Consider the following 18112-nt stretch of genomic DNA (forward strand, 5'->3'; position numbering starts at 1 on the left):
ACCTGACTTAGATACTAAAATACTCTTTCATGTCCATCTTTATCATCTTGAGCCAACATACACCCAATTGTGTTTATTGAAGCTGCAACATATAACTTCAAAGGTTTGAAAGGACGAACCGTAGCCATTATGGGCACCTTTGACAAATATTCTTTGATAAAATCAAATGCTACTTGATGTTCACTTGTCCACACATATTGGGACCCATCTTTGAGTTTGACCAAAGGAGAAAAGACGTGAGTTTGACCAGACAAATTCGAAATAAAACGTAGTAAGAAATTATCTTTTCCTAAAAAAGATTGAACTTCTTTCTTCAACGTCGGAGGTGGTAATTCTAAAATTGCTTTAGCTTTGTTTTGATCGATAGCAATTCCTTTCTTTTGAACAACAAATTCCAAAAAATTTCCTATAGAAACTCCGAATGCACATTTTAAAGGATTCATCTTTATACCCTTTTGGCGCATTGTCTTAAAAGCCTGGCATAAATAATCGAGATGTTGACCCATCGAACTCGGTTTCACTATCACATCATCGCGTATATAATTCCATAAATTTCCTAATATACTCATGAAAAAATAGAATTCATATCACATTGATATGTTGCCCCAACATTCTTTAAACCAAAAGACATCATTACCCACTCATAAGTTCAAAAAGCTCTTGGACATAAAAAAGCTGTCTTCGATACATCATCTTTAGCTATAAAGATATGATTGTAACCAATATAGTCATTCATGAAACTTAGAAACTCATTGTTAGCTACGTAATCGATCAACATGTCTACCACAAGCATGAAATATTCATCTTTAGGAGTAGCATTATTCAAAACTCGAAAGTCAATGCAAACAACAGTTTTCTTTTCTTTTTCATTATTGGCACAATATTCGACACCCAATCTACATAACGGGCTGTTTGAATAAACTTTGCTTTGATTAAACGTTCAATCTCTTCCTTAATTTTGAGATTGATTTTAAGAGCAAAACATCGAGGTGCCTGTTTTACTGGTCGAGAAAACGGTTTTAAAGATAATCGATGTTCCATTAGAGAACGATCGAGACCAATTATTTCATCATAACCCCAGGCAAAATAATATCTGAACTCAGTCAAAAGAGTAATCAGACTCGTTAGAAATTTCTCATCAATATTTTTGCAAATATAAGTGGGTCTAAAATCACCATTGAGTCCTAAATTAATTTCTTCAAGTGGATCTTGGGATTCGAATCCCTTTTCAATATGATCATCATTAACCGAAGTTTTTTCAAAACCTAACTGTTTGTGATCATAAACCAATTGAAAGAAAGATCAACTGATTATGAAGAAAAACAAACTTTATTGATATCATCAACCAAATTGGCTATCGAGTCATTTAGAAAGCAAGAATCTTGGGATACATCGACACAAGGCTGACTAACAATACTTGTCCTAGGAATGGAAATACATGATGCAGAACCTAAATTACTACCAGGTTTGATTTTAGGAATCGAAACTGTGCTAGAAATTGAAATTGCTCAATTAAAATCCCTACTTGACTCCACTTCATCATAAGAATCATCACTAGAAAAAGAAAAACATGTTGCAGAATCAAAACTACTTAGATAATTCTTTAAAAAAAACTAAATAATTCGACATATCCTGATCATTAACCATATCAAAACATGATTGAACTACCTAGCATATTTAAAAAAACAATTACTCCCACCCTGTAGGAGTATAGTCGAGCTTTGGGTGTCGAAACTTCACATCAAGTCCCTTCGAAGTTAAAAAATAGCCTTCGCAATTGTAGTAATCAAGCATCCTACCGACATTAAGAGGTTTCAGTTTATCATTATAAACTTTGAAATCGACATGCATCTGATCAACATAAAGACTTGCATTTGTCTTATCACTTCATATTTTCCTTCATCAATCCAAAGAAGAATACTTTGGTGCACAGTAGAAGGTATAGCCCCAACACCATGGATCCAATCACGGCCAAGTAACGAATTATAACTAGCCTTTGAAGAAACCACCACAAAAACAGTGGTTTGAGATGAAGAACCAACCTGAACTTGGAGAGTCACCAAACCCTTTGTAGGCACACCACTATTGTCCGTTACCAAAATATTAGTAGGAATCAAATTATCATAATGCTTCCCCACCTTGGTTAGCATCCTTTCTGGTAAGAAACTAATTGCGGTCCCCCATCGACCAACACCTTACTGACACATATGCCACTCAAGAAGGCACTAATATGTAATGGTCGAAGGTGTGGCCTTTACTTTTCTATGGGCCTTTTAAAGCAACCCAACTCTTCATCTTCACAAATTAAAGCAAAAGCTTCCTCATCTTCAAAATCATAATCCTCACTTGGATTTCTTTCATATTCTCCCAAATATTCTGTAGGAATAATAGAGATTGTGCTTACCTTTTTCTCATTATCCTCATCAAAATACTCTTCATCGAGATCAGCCTCTTTTTCGGTAGATTTGTTAAGAGCGATTTCAACAGCTTTTCCTTTACCAACCTTCATGGGGGAAGGTATTTCCTTGGGATAAGTCTCTTAGTCAGATGGGAAACCATTCTGGTGTGAACAGAGGGTGTTGCCCCCTTACTCAGAAAAGTTGATGGCAAGTCGATGGCTCCTCAGACACAACCCGGTGGAAATACCATCCACCTCGATTTCCTCTTGTTCTTCCTCAAGGATATAGATAACGGCCCCAATTGAATCCTCAGTAACTCCTTTAAGATTGGCGTTGTTGATACTGCTACACTTCTCGATCACGAAACTCATGGCAATTCTTAATTCATTGAGCTCCCAATGCTTGTGAGCGACTTAGTGTAGGTGAAAGACCTACTTGAGGATTTCAAGAACTTTGCCCTTATTGACGTCGAGAGGGATGTTTTTGACAAACTTGTTCTTCCTTATGAGCTAACTCTTTTGTCATCCTTTCTTTCTCAAAGATAGCTACAGCTTCAGGATCGAATAAAGCATTACATCGAGGACATAGGAAAACATCTAGATTCTTCAACTTCTAATGCATCAGAAATTCTAACAATCCCTTACCCACACCGGGGTAAACTGATTGAACATTAGCTTCGAAAGCAGAGTCAAACTCATAGGAGGTAAATCCAGCCATATTGACCCCCCATAAAATGAGGTTCAGCAAAATTTTCTCCAGCATCAAAGGAATCAGTGTCGACCTTCATCTCTTTCTTGCCATGATCGAATTTCAGCCTCCCCTCCGAAATTGCCTCTTAAATCAAATCTCTTAAACGGACACAATTATTAGTCGAATGACTAGTTGCTTGATGAAATTTACAATAAGGTTTTCTTTTCAAATCTTTAATTGAAAGTAATGTTTTGCCCTATGGTAAAATCAATTGTTTATCTTTAAGCAACACATCAAATATTTGTTCCGATTTTGAGATATTGAAACTATACTTTTTTCCACTCTTATATTTCAGATGATTTGATTTATCAATGTTTGCAATTTTCTTAAGCAAAGAACAAACATAAGGTGCTCCTTTCTTTAATTTACCCAAGTCGACTTCAGGGAACTTGAAGTCAGATTCTTCACTTGAAGACCCCATTTTGATATATAAAACCTTTTTTTTTTGAGCAAAATATTTATTTTTATACTTTTTCTCACTCTTAAACACTTTTTTTCTCTCTGAAGAAGTTCTACTTGTCAAACTCTCTCAGTTAGATGAGACAGATCAGGTATGTGCACATTAGCAACTTTCGGCCATGTAAAATCCTAAACTCATAGTTGCTATCTTTACTACCTTACTTTCAGGAAGAGAAACATAACATCGACTGCGAGCATTCTTAAATCGGATCACGAAGTCATTAATTAACTCACCATTGTCATGCTTCAAATCCATAAGATTAGAAATAGTTACGTTCAATTCATCCCTATAAAACTGAGCATAAAAAATACTTTCCAACTAAGTAATAATCGAATTAAGCATTAAGTTTGAAAACCAAGTAAAAGTATTCTTCGTTAGAGAAGAAGAAAAAAATTTTCATCTTTAAATTCTCATCATTTGCTAAGTTGTCTAACTCGATCATATATCGGGCAATATGATCAGTAGTGAATTCTCCAACTTCTCCTGCGAATTTTATTATTATTTTGGAATTTTTCACATCCCTTGACCCCTCTGCCATATGCACAACAGCAGGAAATACAGAAATAAAATATGGTTGATTCATAAAACCTACATTGATACCAATCCTATTAAAAACATCTTCGACAATCCTAGTTACTTGATAATGTTCACCTCGTTGATTAACACGCATCCTAGCCAACACATTGTCAACGTTCTGATCGTATCGAATTATGTGAGGGATATTCCCATCGAGATTCACTTTATCATTCATTGCTCTAGAATAATCCCCTCAATCTTCAGGGTTTACCTTTGCATTTTGACGATCACATTCATCAAAATCAACGATCCGAGAATTTCGTTCAACTTGCCTAAGCCAAAATGCTCGAATTTTGTTTCATGATCAGCCATCATGGGATTTAAAATAGTGGCCATCTGCTGAGTCAACAAATTGACCAGATCATGATGACTCTCATCAATTTGTTGTCAAAATGCAGCCATCAAACCAAGATTATTCAATGTCGATCCACCTGATAATCTCGAGAAAACTCAGAATGGTATAGAGGTGGTTGATTATTAACCGCTCCTGGCGCACTACCAAACCTATTTGGAGGCACATAACCACTCATCGGTGGGGTATAACCAGGAGGAATGCTAAAAGGAGGCCAACCTGCAGTTACTGGCGGTTGCAATTGCGTTGGAAAAATTCGTGGGCGTGGGTTACGCCTATTATTCCCAACCACATTATCCCTAGACCCATTACCTGGATTCAAGGTTCTGAAAACCGAACCGGTCATCGAACCGTTCTCGTTACTGGTTCACTGGTTCATAGGTTCAACCGGTTCGATCGTGGTTGAACCGAAAAAACTGTTTTATAATAAAATAATAAATAAAATATAAATAAATACATTAAAACATAATTATAGTTTAATATAAACTTTAAAATATCATCCAAAATAAAACCAGAATGTTATGATCTCATTCAAATACAAACTCAAGTCAAATAACAAAAAGAACCAACTAAACATAAAATGCCAACATCCAAGTTTGTCATCAATCATATTTATTCATATTCACAATTTTATCACATTCATTCATATTCATAATCCCTTGCCTTATTCAACAGCACAAAAATTGAATTCAGTTAACCATCAATCTCTTATTCATAAAACACCTGCTCTGAGAACATCAGCAACAGCATCCTCTGCTGATTTTGCATACTTCAGATATTCATGTGGCCACTACATGTTAGTATTTAATAATATTAGGAAGGGTACTAGTTATGCCCAATAGAATTACTTAGTCTTTAAAGAATATAGATAAGGGACTTTTATCAATGTATTAAAGGAATTAATGAATTGATATTGAACTTGGTTCAATTTGGAGTTTCTCTCCCTAATTCATGGAAGGAGTTCTAACATTGGTGCTCCCGCTGAGAGGTTTCTTCCATTTTTCATGGAAAAACAAATAACTCAACAATCTGAAAATACATTTCCAATATTCAATGGGAAAGATGGTTATGGATGGACACCTGAGGAGCAGAGATTCATAGAGGTGGAAAGAGGTTTGAAAGGAAAAGCTCTAAGATGGTTTCAGTTATGGAAGGCGCTCAATCCATTTGCCAATTTGAAAACATTCAAAATTGCTGCTGGAAAATTGAGTGGAAAGAGATTAAAGCTAGACTAAGGCAACAACGGCAACCAAATCTCAGCTATCAACAGAACAAAACTCGCAGCAGCATCAACAGAAATTCAAGAAAAAAGAAAGGCCGAAATCAATGCAAATTCAGATTCAACAAGCAATTTAGCAACAAATCCAACAACAGATCACAAATTCAATTTCACAAGATCAGTTCACAAATCAACAAATCCAGAATATGAAATTGACGAAGAAGAAGAATCAGATTTCAATTTTGAATTTCAACCACAACAACAATATGAAGAATTAGACAGAAATTGCAGATCAAGCACGAATTCAAAATTCAAATCCAGAAATTCAATAAAAAATAACTCTAAATCCAGAAAATCAAGTACGCTTTTATCATGGAGTCTTCAGCAGCGGCTTTCGGCGGGGGTGACTTCTCCTCTCTCGCAACTTTGGTCTCTCATGCTTCCTTCCTCACGTGACAGCGACGACGATGGCTTTGCGCAGCTCCAACAAACCCTAGCAGCGGCGATGATGGATTGGCAGCGATGGAGGCACGACGGCGACGCAGCAGAGGCTCCCTCCTCCCCTGCGGTGGCTGCGATTTTCGAAGGCTGACTTCGTGACGGTTCGTGGCTGCGCGCGAATAGAGCTAGCTGACGTTAGCACAACGGAAGTTGTGACAGCGGCGGTGGCTCGACGGAAGTTGCGCCGGAAGCTTGAGGTGAGTCAGACTGGAGACGTGAGAGGTGAGAGTGGAGGCTGAAGCTCGAGAGGAGAGGAGAGGAGTGGGTCTGTGCCTTTGGGTGACTAGGGTTCTCTTTTGGCCCTTTCACTCTCAGCATGCAAAACGCAACGTTTTGCCCAAATTTAAAAAACCGGCCGGGTCACGGTTCGGTTCGACCGACCAATTTCTGGCCGGTTTGGCGGTTCAACTCCGGTTTTTAAAACTGGCGGTTTTACTATCTGTCCGAACCGTATTTAACAACGGTTCACGGTTCGACCGGTTCGACTGGCCGGTTCGAACCGATTTTCAGAACATTGCCTAGATTCTGAATATTGCCCTCTGTATGCAACGTCAATTCTGTAGAAGTTTGTGCAACTACTATAGGAACATTATCATTTGTAGAAGATCCAACATTAGTATTCGAAATCTCATCAACCATGTTTATAATCCTTCCACTTCGAAGTTGCATAAACTAAATCATTACAAAAAAATCTTTTGACACACTTTATTTAAAATCGTCCCACCAAACATGCCAATTCATTATATCGATTTTTTAGCAAATCTTAAAAGAGGAAAAGAAAAGAGACTTTGCAAAAAGAAAGTAAATTTGTAAGAAAAGAAAATTATAAGAAATTTTTAAAAAAATATATAAAGATATAAAAAGAATTTTATGAAAAAAAAAGCTCTTGACAAATTTTAAACAATCACAAAGTGACTGTTCCCGCCAAATACAAACCCAAGTAACTACCACTTTTATAGTTTGTCCTCGATTTCGATCCTTCAATTTATTTTTTTGTCCTTCGACAACTTCGACCAAATCAAAGCCCTTATTATTGATGCATCTCTCCTCGAATCTATCCTTTAATCGATTCAGTCAAAAAAAAAAAAAATTCGACCAACAATATGCTAAAATTAGTGATTATAGTATTATACAAATATATATTATTTAATTTATTATTAATATAAATTGTATATATTAATATATACTGGTTGATTTGTTAATAAAGACTATTTTGTTTACATATAGGAAGACGTTTTTTTACTTCGTTTTTTCCTGTCGGCGGGCGGTATCATCAACATATAATGAGGTAGACCCTCCTCCGTACATTATGATTTTATAACTAAAATATCAGGATCATGCCATCATAGCTCTCCGTTCTTCACAGATTATTACAAAATTAATAACATTCTGAACAAGAACGACAACGAGCAGGAATAAAATACTACTTACTAATCGTATCCAATAATGGTAGTATAATCTCAAATTCTCAATATGATCGCTCCATGGCTAAAATAGAAGATTCTACACGCGACGCAGAGTGGCATGTTTCTTTCCTATAAATATAAATGCTTATCTTATCCCACTCTGGAAGAACCGAACCTATGCATAATATTTGTCCCGATTCAAATTGGCAATTGTAAGGCTTGACATTTATTTCTCTCTTTTTTCGGCATAGTCATCATAAAGATTTAGGGAACAAAGAATCCTAAAGTCCAGTCAATTATCTAATGCTAACACATCACTTTATGGTTCATATGCTACCTACTCTTTCCACAGTGCGATTCCATTCACCTTAAAATAGTCCACTGCGCCGCCCACTCTAATAACTATTTCATAATGCGGATGCTGTAAAGTGATGATGCATTGATGCCCACAAATAATGTGATTCTCTTGGACTTAAATCTAATATAATCTATGAGAAATTAAAAACCAGAAATTATTGCATGTTCACTAAATAATTAAGTAGATTAATTCCGATATAATAATTTCTCATTGCCTACCATCTTTTTCACGCTTTTCCTTGCCCGTTAATTAAATTTAAAGTTTAAACTAACTCCGGACATTAAGCATAACTGAGTGCGGCAAAGAAAAATATAAACAGGGCCAAATTCGTGAGAATAATATTATTACTCAATATTAAGCAAATCCCTAAAAAAAACCCCTAAAAATAGGGCAAATGAATCTACAACTGTTTTTTTTTTTTTTTTTTTTTGATAAACAAAAGAAAATTGTGGTTAGTTAGCTTTTTACCACTAAGATTTATTGCTATGGTGATTGACCTTGGCTAATCCCAGTCCTCGAGACGGAAGCGGCGCGTGTGGCGCGTCAACAAAAGTGGCGGACGACATTTCCATCTGACAGACCCTAACGGCTCCAATAAGCCTCTCCGGCAACTCCTCCTCCGCCTGCGCCTCCACAACGAATCCCATATCGATTGTCACGCTCGTCACGTATCCCAAGGCAAGGTGCAGAATCGCGTTCGCGATGGCGCTGCTCCCAATGTCAACGTCAATCTCGAAGTAGTTAGGTCCTCTGTGGTAGTTACACGTCAGTGCCTTCCCCAACAAGCACGCGCTGTGGCTCCCCACCGCCTTCTTCACAATCCACGGTCCCTTCACGATCCGGTTCACCAGCTTGAACCGCTGGTTCCTGAATCCGTCGTCTCCGTCTATGAACCGGTTCAGAAGAGAACCGGATTGGACCGGATCCTCCGTCGCGAAGTAGAAAACCGCGCTGTGGTACTCTTTTCCTGGAATTTGTAAGTTCACCGCGAAGATGAAGCTCTTTAGGGATTTGCCTTGCGACTGAGCCCTTCGGAGCGCGTTGGATACGCGATTGTCGGCGCGTGAGAGGACGTCGTCTAGCTTGGTTGGGGATCTGAGCCAGTCCATGCCCGCCGGCGAGAGGAGGTAGTCACCAGCGGGGGATTTCTGGCGTCTCGTGAAATAGCTTTCGGAGCGGAGGTGGAAGAGGTCGCCGGGAGGAGAGGACCAGCCGTTAGTGCCGGTGTCGAGGTCCACGTGGCGGAGTGATCCACCGTTTATGGAGTCGGAGATCCAGTGGGAGGAATCGGAGGCGCTGTCGTCGGAGGTGGAGCTCCGGCGAGTGGGGTTGGTAGGGCACATGAAATCGAGGAAAAAGGAGGAACTATTAAGATTGAAACGCAGCGTTTGGTGTAATGTCTGTCTGGGCTGCGCACAACACAACGCAGCAGAAAAGAGAAGAACTCTCTCTTTATTGTCGCAGTGTTGGTTTTTAGGATTATGGAAGTGGGAGACTATAACTCTATAAGTACTGAAACGGGCTTGATTGTTGTGAAAACTACGAGAGTGCCACTATTGCTGTAGTATAGATTATGACGCTAATTAATGAGCATTTTAAAGAGGGTAACACGGTTGAGACGCGATGTCATCTACTCATCTTTTATCTTTTAGATTGATTCGATTCCATAAATAAATTCTAGCACGCACACCACTGTGACTAAGGTCGAAGATTAATTAATTATTTAGATCATTTAATTAATTTTTTTTGGTAACCTTTTAATTACATAATACACGTGGGTGAAAATATTGACTTCTTATTTTTTTTTTAAATTGTTCATCGATTATTTTATTAATTGATCGATGTTCAAAAAGGAAAAATTTTAAGAAAATTATATATTTTTTAAATATTATATACATACTAAAAATTAATTTTAAAATTAATTATTATATATTTATATATTAATTTAATTAAATTTATTTATAATAATATAATAATTTTTTTATATTATGCCTATGTCAAATACTTATTTTTATATCCATATTACTTTTTTATCAATTTCATTACATATATAAATTTTTTTTCAACTAAATTCAATTAAGTTGGCCAAAACTTAATAAAAATTAATTTTATTAGTGAGAATGTGTCCAACTCTCCACTAATGCAAACGTCTCGCGCTCTTTAATATGAATATGTTCTTTCTTTGCATATTTTTTTTTTATTGTCGTTTTTTTATTATTGCTGTTGTTGTTGTGTTTTTTTTTCTTTTTTTTCTAGTAATTTTGCAGCATTGTATTTTTTATTATTTTTTGCTTATTTTTTTCTTCTTTTTATTCTTGTTAAAATTATCAAAACAAGAAGAATTATGAAAAAGTGAAATAAGAAGAAGAGATGAATAAGAAAAGAAGAAGAAGATAATAATGATGAAGAAGAAAAAACAGAGGAGAAGTTTTGAGGTATGTAAAATTTATCAGAAAATAACATCGAAATTTTTAACCGTGACACAAAAATTTCTCAATTTTAACACCAAAATTTCTTAACCGTAACGCAAGTTCTAGTTAAGAGGGTGAAGCAAGAATTATTAGAATGTGAAATAATAATAATAATAATATGATGATGATAATGATGATAATAAAAAATTGGAAGAGGAATGAGAGTTTTAAATTGTGCAGATTTTATCAGAAAAATAGCACTGAAATTTTTTAATCGGGACAAAAAAATTTCTTAATTTTGGCACCTAAAATTTTTTAACCGTGTCATTTTCGACTAAATGATGTACTTTCCTTATGAATGAACTAGTTGGGTAGTATTGAATTCATATATATAAGATATTTAGCCATTTTTGTATCATTAACAACAAATTGATGTATCTTTTGGTTCTAAAACATATTTGAATGTATTTTGTCGGTTGAGTTGAGGTTTTGCACTTGTGATTTTTTAAAGATTTCTCATGTCATTTACCAAAAATTTCTGTCATTTTTGTAGGATTATTATGTGTTCATAACACGCAGCAGAAGAAAAGAAAGTAATCCTAAAGATCTATTTTATGCTTAAATTTTATTCTTATAATATAGATCAGATTCAAATACTTGAGCATGCTAGTAAAAATAACTGTCTCCTTCAATAGTAAGAAGGCGCTATGCGTATCCATGTCGAGACCAACCTTTACTTGTCAACTCTTTGACCAATGAATATGTGATCTAAATTGAGAAAACCTCTTTATAACTCTTTGTATACCATAAAATTATTTTCTAAAAATTAGACTCACATACATTTATGTGTGTAGAGGTAAAGGAATAAAACTCTTATATTTGTTAGTCTATTTCCTCATATATAGTATGAGATTTGTTATTATTAGAGATTAAGTATAGTTTGTGCTAAGTGTAACAGGCTTGTTAGTAAGTTAGAGAAAGGTAGTTAAATGAGGATAGTAGTGCTAAAGTCGTGACTGATTAGTGGCACTATATAAGACATGTATCAATGTAATAACAAAGTGTGTTCTCGACCATAATGTACTCCTCATTTTCTCAATAATACATCATGATAGTTCTCTAGATTCTTCTTCTTTCTCTGTTTTCTCTTAACTCACCTTCTTGTTCTCTTTTCTAAAGGGTCTCTGGTACCTTCACATGGTATCATCAGAGCTCTCGGGTTCTGATTCATGGCAACTCCAAACAAATTTCAAACTTTTGCAAACTCTATTGCGCGAGCAACAATAAAGACAGTCTCCTTTAAGCTCGATGATGATAACTTCGTGCTTTGAAAGCATTAAGCACTGGCATTCATCAAATCAAATTGACTAGAAGAGCATCTCAATCTGAAGAAGATTCCGAAGCGATACAAGACTGATGAAGATCGCGAGGAAGAAATTGAGACTTAGGAGTTCATCGACTGGGAGCAAGATGATTAAAGAAAAACACAGGAAAGGATGAAGAAGAGAAAAACAAGCGTAAAGAAAAAGAACATACAAAAGCAAAGAAATTTTATTAAGAAAAATTAAATAATTATATTACAAGTGTTTGAGTTAAAAGAAATTACTTAAGATTCTTAATTTTTACTGTAATATCAAAAGAGTGAGAGTATTTTGGGTTTCTAAATATTTTTCACAAGAACTGAATTCTTTATAATGTTTGCCTAAAATATTATTTATATATCATCTTATGCCAATTGACAATTACTACTTGATACTCCATTTTCGGTAATTGTTACACCGTCATTTGTTTACTATCAATTGAAAATTTCAATAACAATTAGACCGTCAAATTACTTAAACTAAACTTAATTAAAATAAATAACATAGCATAAATTAACTTATAATAATTTCTTTAAATAAATTTTTCTTCTAGATAATAATATTTTTTACTTAGCCATAAGTGGTAGCGATAATAGATGATGGTGAAAGGAGTGGCAGCTATAATGAATAGTGTTTGCACTTTAAAAGTGGTGGTGATGGTAATGATAGAGAGAGAAGTGAAAATAAAGAAGAAGATGATAAATATTAAAGATAGAATTAAACAAAAAATTTACTAAACATTGACTATCAAAAAAGTTAACTACAAAATTAAAATTAAAATTATTAAAACATTAAAGACAAAATTTAAACAAATTAAACATAAATAAAGACAAATATACCCAAATTCAACCCATCTCTCTTCCAATAAAAATTCACTCCACACCATCTCTATTTAGATAGGGATAAAATGAGTATCCACAAATACGGGTTATATTCCTAACCCTAACCATAACTATCCAAAGTCACACTTGAGTACGAGGTAAGACATAAAGGCCACAGTATCCTTGATTTGGACCTCACCAATTTCTCTTTAAAATTTTCTCCGGAATGATCCATTTGGATAGCTCACCTCTTCCCAAGTTCTTTTTGCAAGCAGATTTTAATAAAAATTAGGGTTAAGTATGATTTTAATCCCTAAGATATAAGCCGAAAATTTTTTCGTCTCTAAATTTTTTTTGCATACAAAATCGTCCTTAAGGTTTAAAGTAGTTTTAAAATCGTCCTTCGAACCAAAATACCCTTCTCTTCTTCTTTTTCTTCTTCTTCATCACATCATCTCTTCTTCTTCTTCATTAAAAGCAAAAACAGAAAAAACAGAAGCAGAAATAGAAGAAGAAACAAACAATGGCGAAGAGCGGCGAGCACGCGAGGAGCAGCAGCGATGGCGAAGAGCAGCGACAACATCGACTCTGTCTTCTCCACGACATTGTCTCCACCACGCCTACTCATGGACGTGCTTCTCCTTCACAAACAATTTCAAATCTCCTCTTCTTTTTTTCTATGTTGTTGTTAAATTTGAAATATTAGATTGCAATGAATGATGTTGTTGTTCTTAAATTTGAATATTGTGTTATTGTTGAATATTGTGTGTTGTTGTTGTTGATACTTCATTAGTGGCTTCTTTGTGGTTCCTTTTTACTCCATTAATGGCTTCTCTGTTCTTTTTCTTTTTTCTTTTTAATTTTATAATTTTTTATTAGGAATAATTGAGTCCAAAATTTTAAGATTTAGGTCAAAATGACGATTTTAAAACTACTTTGAACCTTAAAGACGATTTTGTATGCAAAAAAAATTTGAGATGAAAAAAATTTTCGATCTATACCTTAAAAACTAAAATCGTACTTAATACTAAAAATTATTATGTACACAAAAAAAAAAACTATCAAATTACTATTGCAGATTAGTATATAAATGTTTAAATCGTTTATTATATAGAGTATTTACATATTTTGGTTCTCAAAGAATTTTGAATTAGACACTTTAGTCTCCAACTAAAATTAATTATTCGATTGGTCCTAACAATTAATTCCTTCAGTCACTTAGGTCCTCGACTCCGTCAACTCTAACGGAAGACAAAATAGTCCTTGACAACTCTAACAAGAGACAAAATGATCCCTGACAACTCTAATAGGAGACAAAATAATCCCTGACCCCTTTGTTCGAAAACGATATTGTTCTTCCCTAATTTTCATTATATCTCACATAACTTTAACATTCATACTCTCCTTCTTCATCTTCACAGTCTTCTTTTCCATCTTTTTCTTCCTCCTCTTCAATTCCAAGATCAAGCTATGGTGTAACTGCCACACGTATCGCACTTACTTCAACATTTTATGGACCACACACTTCCTAAATCTCTGTGACTGGTACACCCACCTCCTCCGCACTTCACCCACCAGAAGCATCCACTTCCACGTCTTCGATAACAACATCACTTTCAACCCCGACAACATCTACCACATCCGCAAGAACAAGTTCCACAACTATTCCAAGGGCACGCTTTTCTTCATCCTCCAGCAAGAATATAGATTGTTGGACATTAGAACATCATGGAAAGATTCTCCTTCTACATCATATGCAAATTCTCATTTGAAATGGACCCCGGTTGCGTTATTACATCTTTTCTGGAGTCCAAGTTGGTAGACAGTTTCGATCTCACAAGCTATCAGTACAACGAGCAATGTCGTCATTACCGCTCATATGGAAACTGAAGCAATTACTGAACATTGGTTCGGAGAAGAAGCTGAAGGAAGCGATCGGAGTGGTGGACAATGTGGTGATGGAGATGATATGATAGAGGAGGAGGGAGATGGCGACAATGACAACAGGTCTTAACAAATCGGACTTGTTGTCTAGATTCATGGGATCCATCTAAGACGACAAGTACTTGAGAGGCATAGTCATTAGTTTCCTGAGTATGAATTGGTTGATAACAAGTTGAGGATTTTTCTTCTTACAAATATTGAGGTTGCAGAGTGTGCATTGTGTAGCTTGAAGTTACAGTATTAAACTGTTAGTGTTATGCGAAATATGATGGAAATTAGGAGAGAACAGTGTCGTTTCCAAACAGATGAGGTCAGGGACCATTTTGTCCGTTGTTAGAGTTGTCAGGGACTATTTTGTCCTCCGTTAGAGTTAACGGAACAAAGGACCTAAGTGACTGACGGAGTTAATTGTTAGGGACCAATCGAATAATTAATTTTAGTTGGAGACTAAAATATCTGGTTCAAAATCTTTGAAGATCAAAATGGGTAAATACTTGATTATATATTTTGTATTTTAATATGTTTTTTATACCAATAATTTATTATTTTTAATGTAAATATATATAATTATATCTCAATATATTTTGCTAAATTGTAGATAATTTATTTAATATAAAATACTATATATATACTAAAAATAATCACTACATATATATATATATATATATATATATATATATATATATATATATATATATATATATATAATTTAACTCATATTTTAATATATATTTTATATAAATAATTAATTTGATGATTACCTTTTATATATACTTAATATTGTTTTCCTAGTAAACTTTGAAATAAATCTTTTTCATTTCTGTCTTTTCGTTATTTGTTTAACACTTACTTTTTATTTTTTAAAGATTGACAGGCAATTTTTGCTACTTCCACCAGTTTTCGATTGCGAGTTTCACGAGAAAAGCCATGGATGGTAGGGGTGTGCATGGTCCGGTTCGGTCCGGTCTCGAACACTTTAGAGGCTAATTTGGTGTGATTTCATCGGGTCTAGGGTCGGGTATGGATCTCAAAAATAGACCCCGTCATAATTTCGGGTCGGGTCCGGGTCATAACTCGAGTCACCCGAAATCGGCCCGGTGGCCTGGTCATCATATATAATTAATATTTTGTGTTATTAGTGATGGATGATGGCTATTATTATGTGAAATTTAAGTGTTGTAAACCTTAATATTTTGTGTTATTAGTCATTATATATAAGACTATAAGTTAATATTTTATGTTTAAAATGCATAAGACTTTAGACTAATGCATAATCTTGTGTTATTTGTATTGATTTAAATATTTGGTGTTGTTAGGCAATATTAGTATTGATTATGGTTATGCTTTAATTTTAGAGAAGAGTTAGTTCTTAGTATATATTTCTAAGTGAATTTTACCATGTCAAATAATGATTGGAGTCTTGGAAATTTGGATATTTTTATATGCTAACTTACAAAAAGGTATCAAGGTAATATAATATTAACGGCCCGATTTTCACCCGGTTTTTACCCAGTATAATCATGACCCGAAAGTGTATAAATTTCATCGGGTCTAAGGTCGAATTTGGGTCTTAAAAATAGGCCCGGTATATATTTCGGATCGGATCTGGGTCATACCAAACCCGATTTTACCCGGCCCATGCATACCCCTAATGGATGGCACCGTAAATTCAAGTATAGAAGCGATGTGTAGGAAAATGCCAGCGTTGACACAATATTGGTATTGGACGGTACGATACGGATATTGATGATTCAATGAATCATGATTAGAATTTAGAGAGCGACACGTACATACAAGCCACGGACGGCAAGCTCATACTATGAAAGAAAGACTACAAAAACCCAAGAGCACGGGTTCCATTACACCAACTGGCCCCACACAAGTCATTACCTAATGTTACTGTTACCTTGTTAAGTCTCCCCATTTCATTTCGTTTGATTCTTTCCCATAAACCACAATATCTTGAGACTTCGATTGTCATAACGATAAAGCTTTGGGCACTAATTAAGAAAAATACTAATTTTATGACTGCCCCCGAGATACATACACAAAAAACAAATCAATGGAGCAATGGATATTTATACAATAGACAGGGATCACCTTGTGCCTCAAACTAGAACAGAGCAAACTACATGTACTGTGCTGCTTGGTTTTCATTAACTAATAATGTCAACTGCTATTATTACATCTTCTCTAGAATCTTTATAATTCTAGAAAATCTTTGGAATCGTTTCTCTCTCACACACATCCAAATTTGATATCAAGATGCTGCTTTAAAAATCACGGTGATGGTTAAGTCAGAAAATACTATTCCTACTAATACTGAAACTTCAATGGTTAAAGCATAACTGAACTATTACCTTTCGGCACAACCGAACCCACCACCTTTGGAATTGCGTGGAAGCAAACAATCTCTATTCTCTAGTGTTACTCAATGTCAAAGAATTAAAAATTCAATGTGCACGCAAAACATTCTTCGGGTTAGCATACCATGTCACCATCTCCAACACAAACTTAGAAATAGAATACGATTCCAAAATTCCAAACGCAGCACAAAAAAATATAATTAACTCAAACTGAGCTGTCATGTTAATACTATTATTACAGCCAAAACAAACAGAAACCTATTTCATACTCATAAAATGATATAGCAAATTAGTGACAGAAGTATGCATCATATAAGAGACCAATACTAAATTTGCTTAATTTCGAACTTGGCGTCCAATACATGGCATCAGCATAAATTCCTAAGCAACATTAAATTTCTGTGTAATCTACAGTGTCTATGGAGCAAGGCAACAATACTAATCTAGCTATCTAAATAATTAGGGTTCAGGGACCTTGTTGTTCAGTGAGTCTTTCTCCTCTGCTGAGGCTGCTTCTGAGTGGCTAATCTATAAATCCAATATACCTATTGACATTAAGAGCATAAATGCATGGCAGATTCAGAGATTTGCAGTGTGAAGTCAATGAAAGAATGAATCAAGAAGGAGAAGAAGAAAATGAAACTACCAGGGCGACGACGTGAGCTCCGATTAGAATAACCACTATTAAAGGAACCGTATCGAGGATCCATGGTTGCGTCGATGTGTGTAGATCCTTCGCCATTCTACGCAGAAATTACCCAAAATACTTATCAGAGCTGAAATTAGGGCTTCCTTTTCAGCTTTCACGGCCAACAAATAAAACCCCAGCTGAACCCCCTAGGAAAAATCTCGAAAGGTGGGCCAAATTCAAATAATAAAGAATATAAAAATTTTATCAAATCAAACTTATATCAATAAATAGCAATATCGAATTAGTGATAGGTACAATTGAGAATTTGGTTTAATTATAAAAAAATTATTTACATAAAATAATGAAAGAAATAAATATTTTACGAAACAAATAACTGATAGATAAAGATGAACAAAGGGAATAATATTTTTTTTTACGTAAAATGTTAAATACAAATTATTTTCTTTGTGTCATGAGATAAAAATTATTAAAATTTGGTAAGACTCACTTCTTTTTTTTTTTTTTTTTCCTTTTTGGACTGGAAGACTCGCTTCTTT

General features: G+C 34.9%; 1 protein-coding gene and 1 long non-coding RNA gene across 2 annotated transcripts; both read right to left on the bottom strand.

Moving 5' to 3' along the window:
• Window positions 1-8347: 8347 nt before the first annotated feature.
• Window positions 8348-9559, bottom strand: LOC112783774 (protein ENHANCED DISEASE RESISTANCE 2-like). Its single transcript, XM_025826841.2, has one exon. The coding sequence runs from the start codon at window positions 9362-9364 to the stop codon at window positions 8492-8494; it is 873 nt and encodes a 290-aa protein (XP_025682626.1). The 5' UTR covers window positions 9365-9559; the 3' UTR covers window positions 8348-8491.
• Window positions 9560-17072: 7513 nt separating this feature from the next.
• LOC112785272 (uncharacterized) lies at window positions 17073-18109 on the bottom strand. Its single transcript, XR_003194209.3, has 2 exons — window positions 17571-18109; window positions 17073-17469 (listed from the first exon to the last, which is right to left on the bottom strand). It is a non-coding gene; the product is annotated as an uncharacterized lncRNA (long non-coding RNA).
• Between the last annotated feature and the right edge of the window lie 3 nt (window positions 18110-18112).

Source organism: Arachis hypogaea, chromosome 20 (genome assembly GCF_003086295.3).
Source record: "Arachis hypogaea cultivar Tifrunner chromosome 20, arahy.Tifrunner.gnm2.J5K5, whole genome shotgun sequence".
Lineage (NCBI taxonomy): Eukaryota > Viridiplantae > Streptophyta > Magnoliopsida > Fabales > Fabaceae > Arachis > Arachis hypogaea.

Coding starts and splice junctions, on each gene's coding strand:
- LOC112783774 (XM_025826841.2), bottom strand. CDS start 9,364: ATGTGCCCTACCAACCCCACTCGCCGGAGCTCCACCTCCGACGACAGC.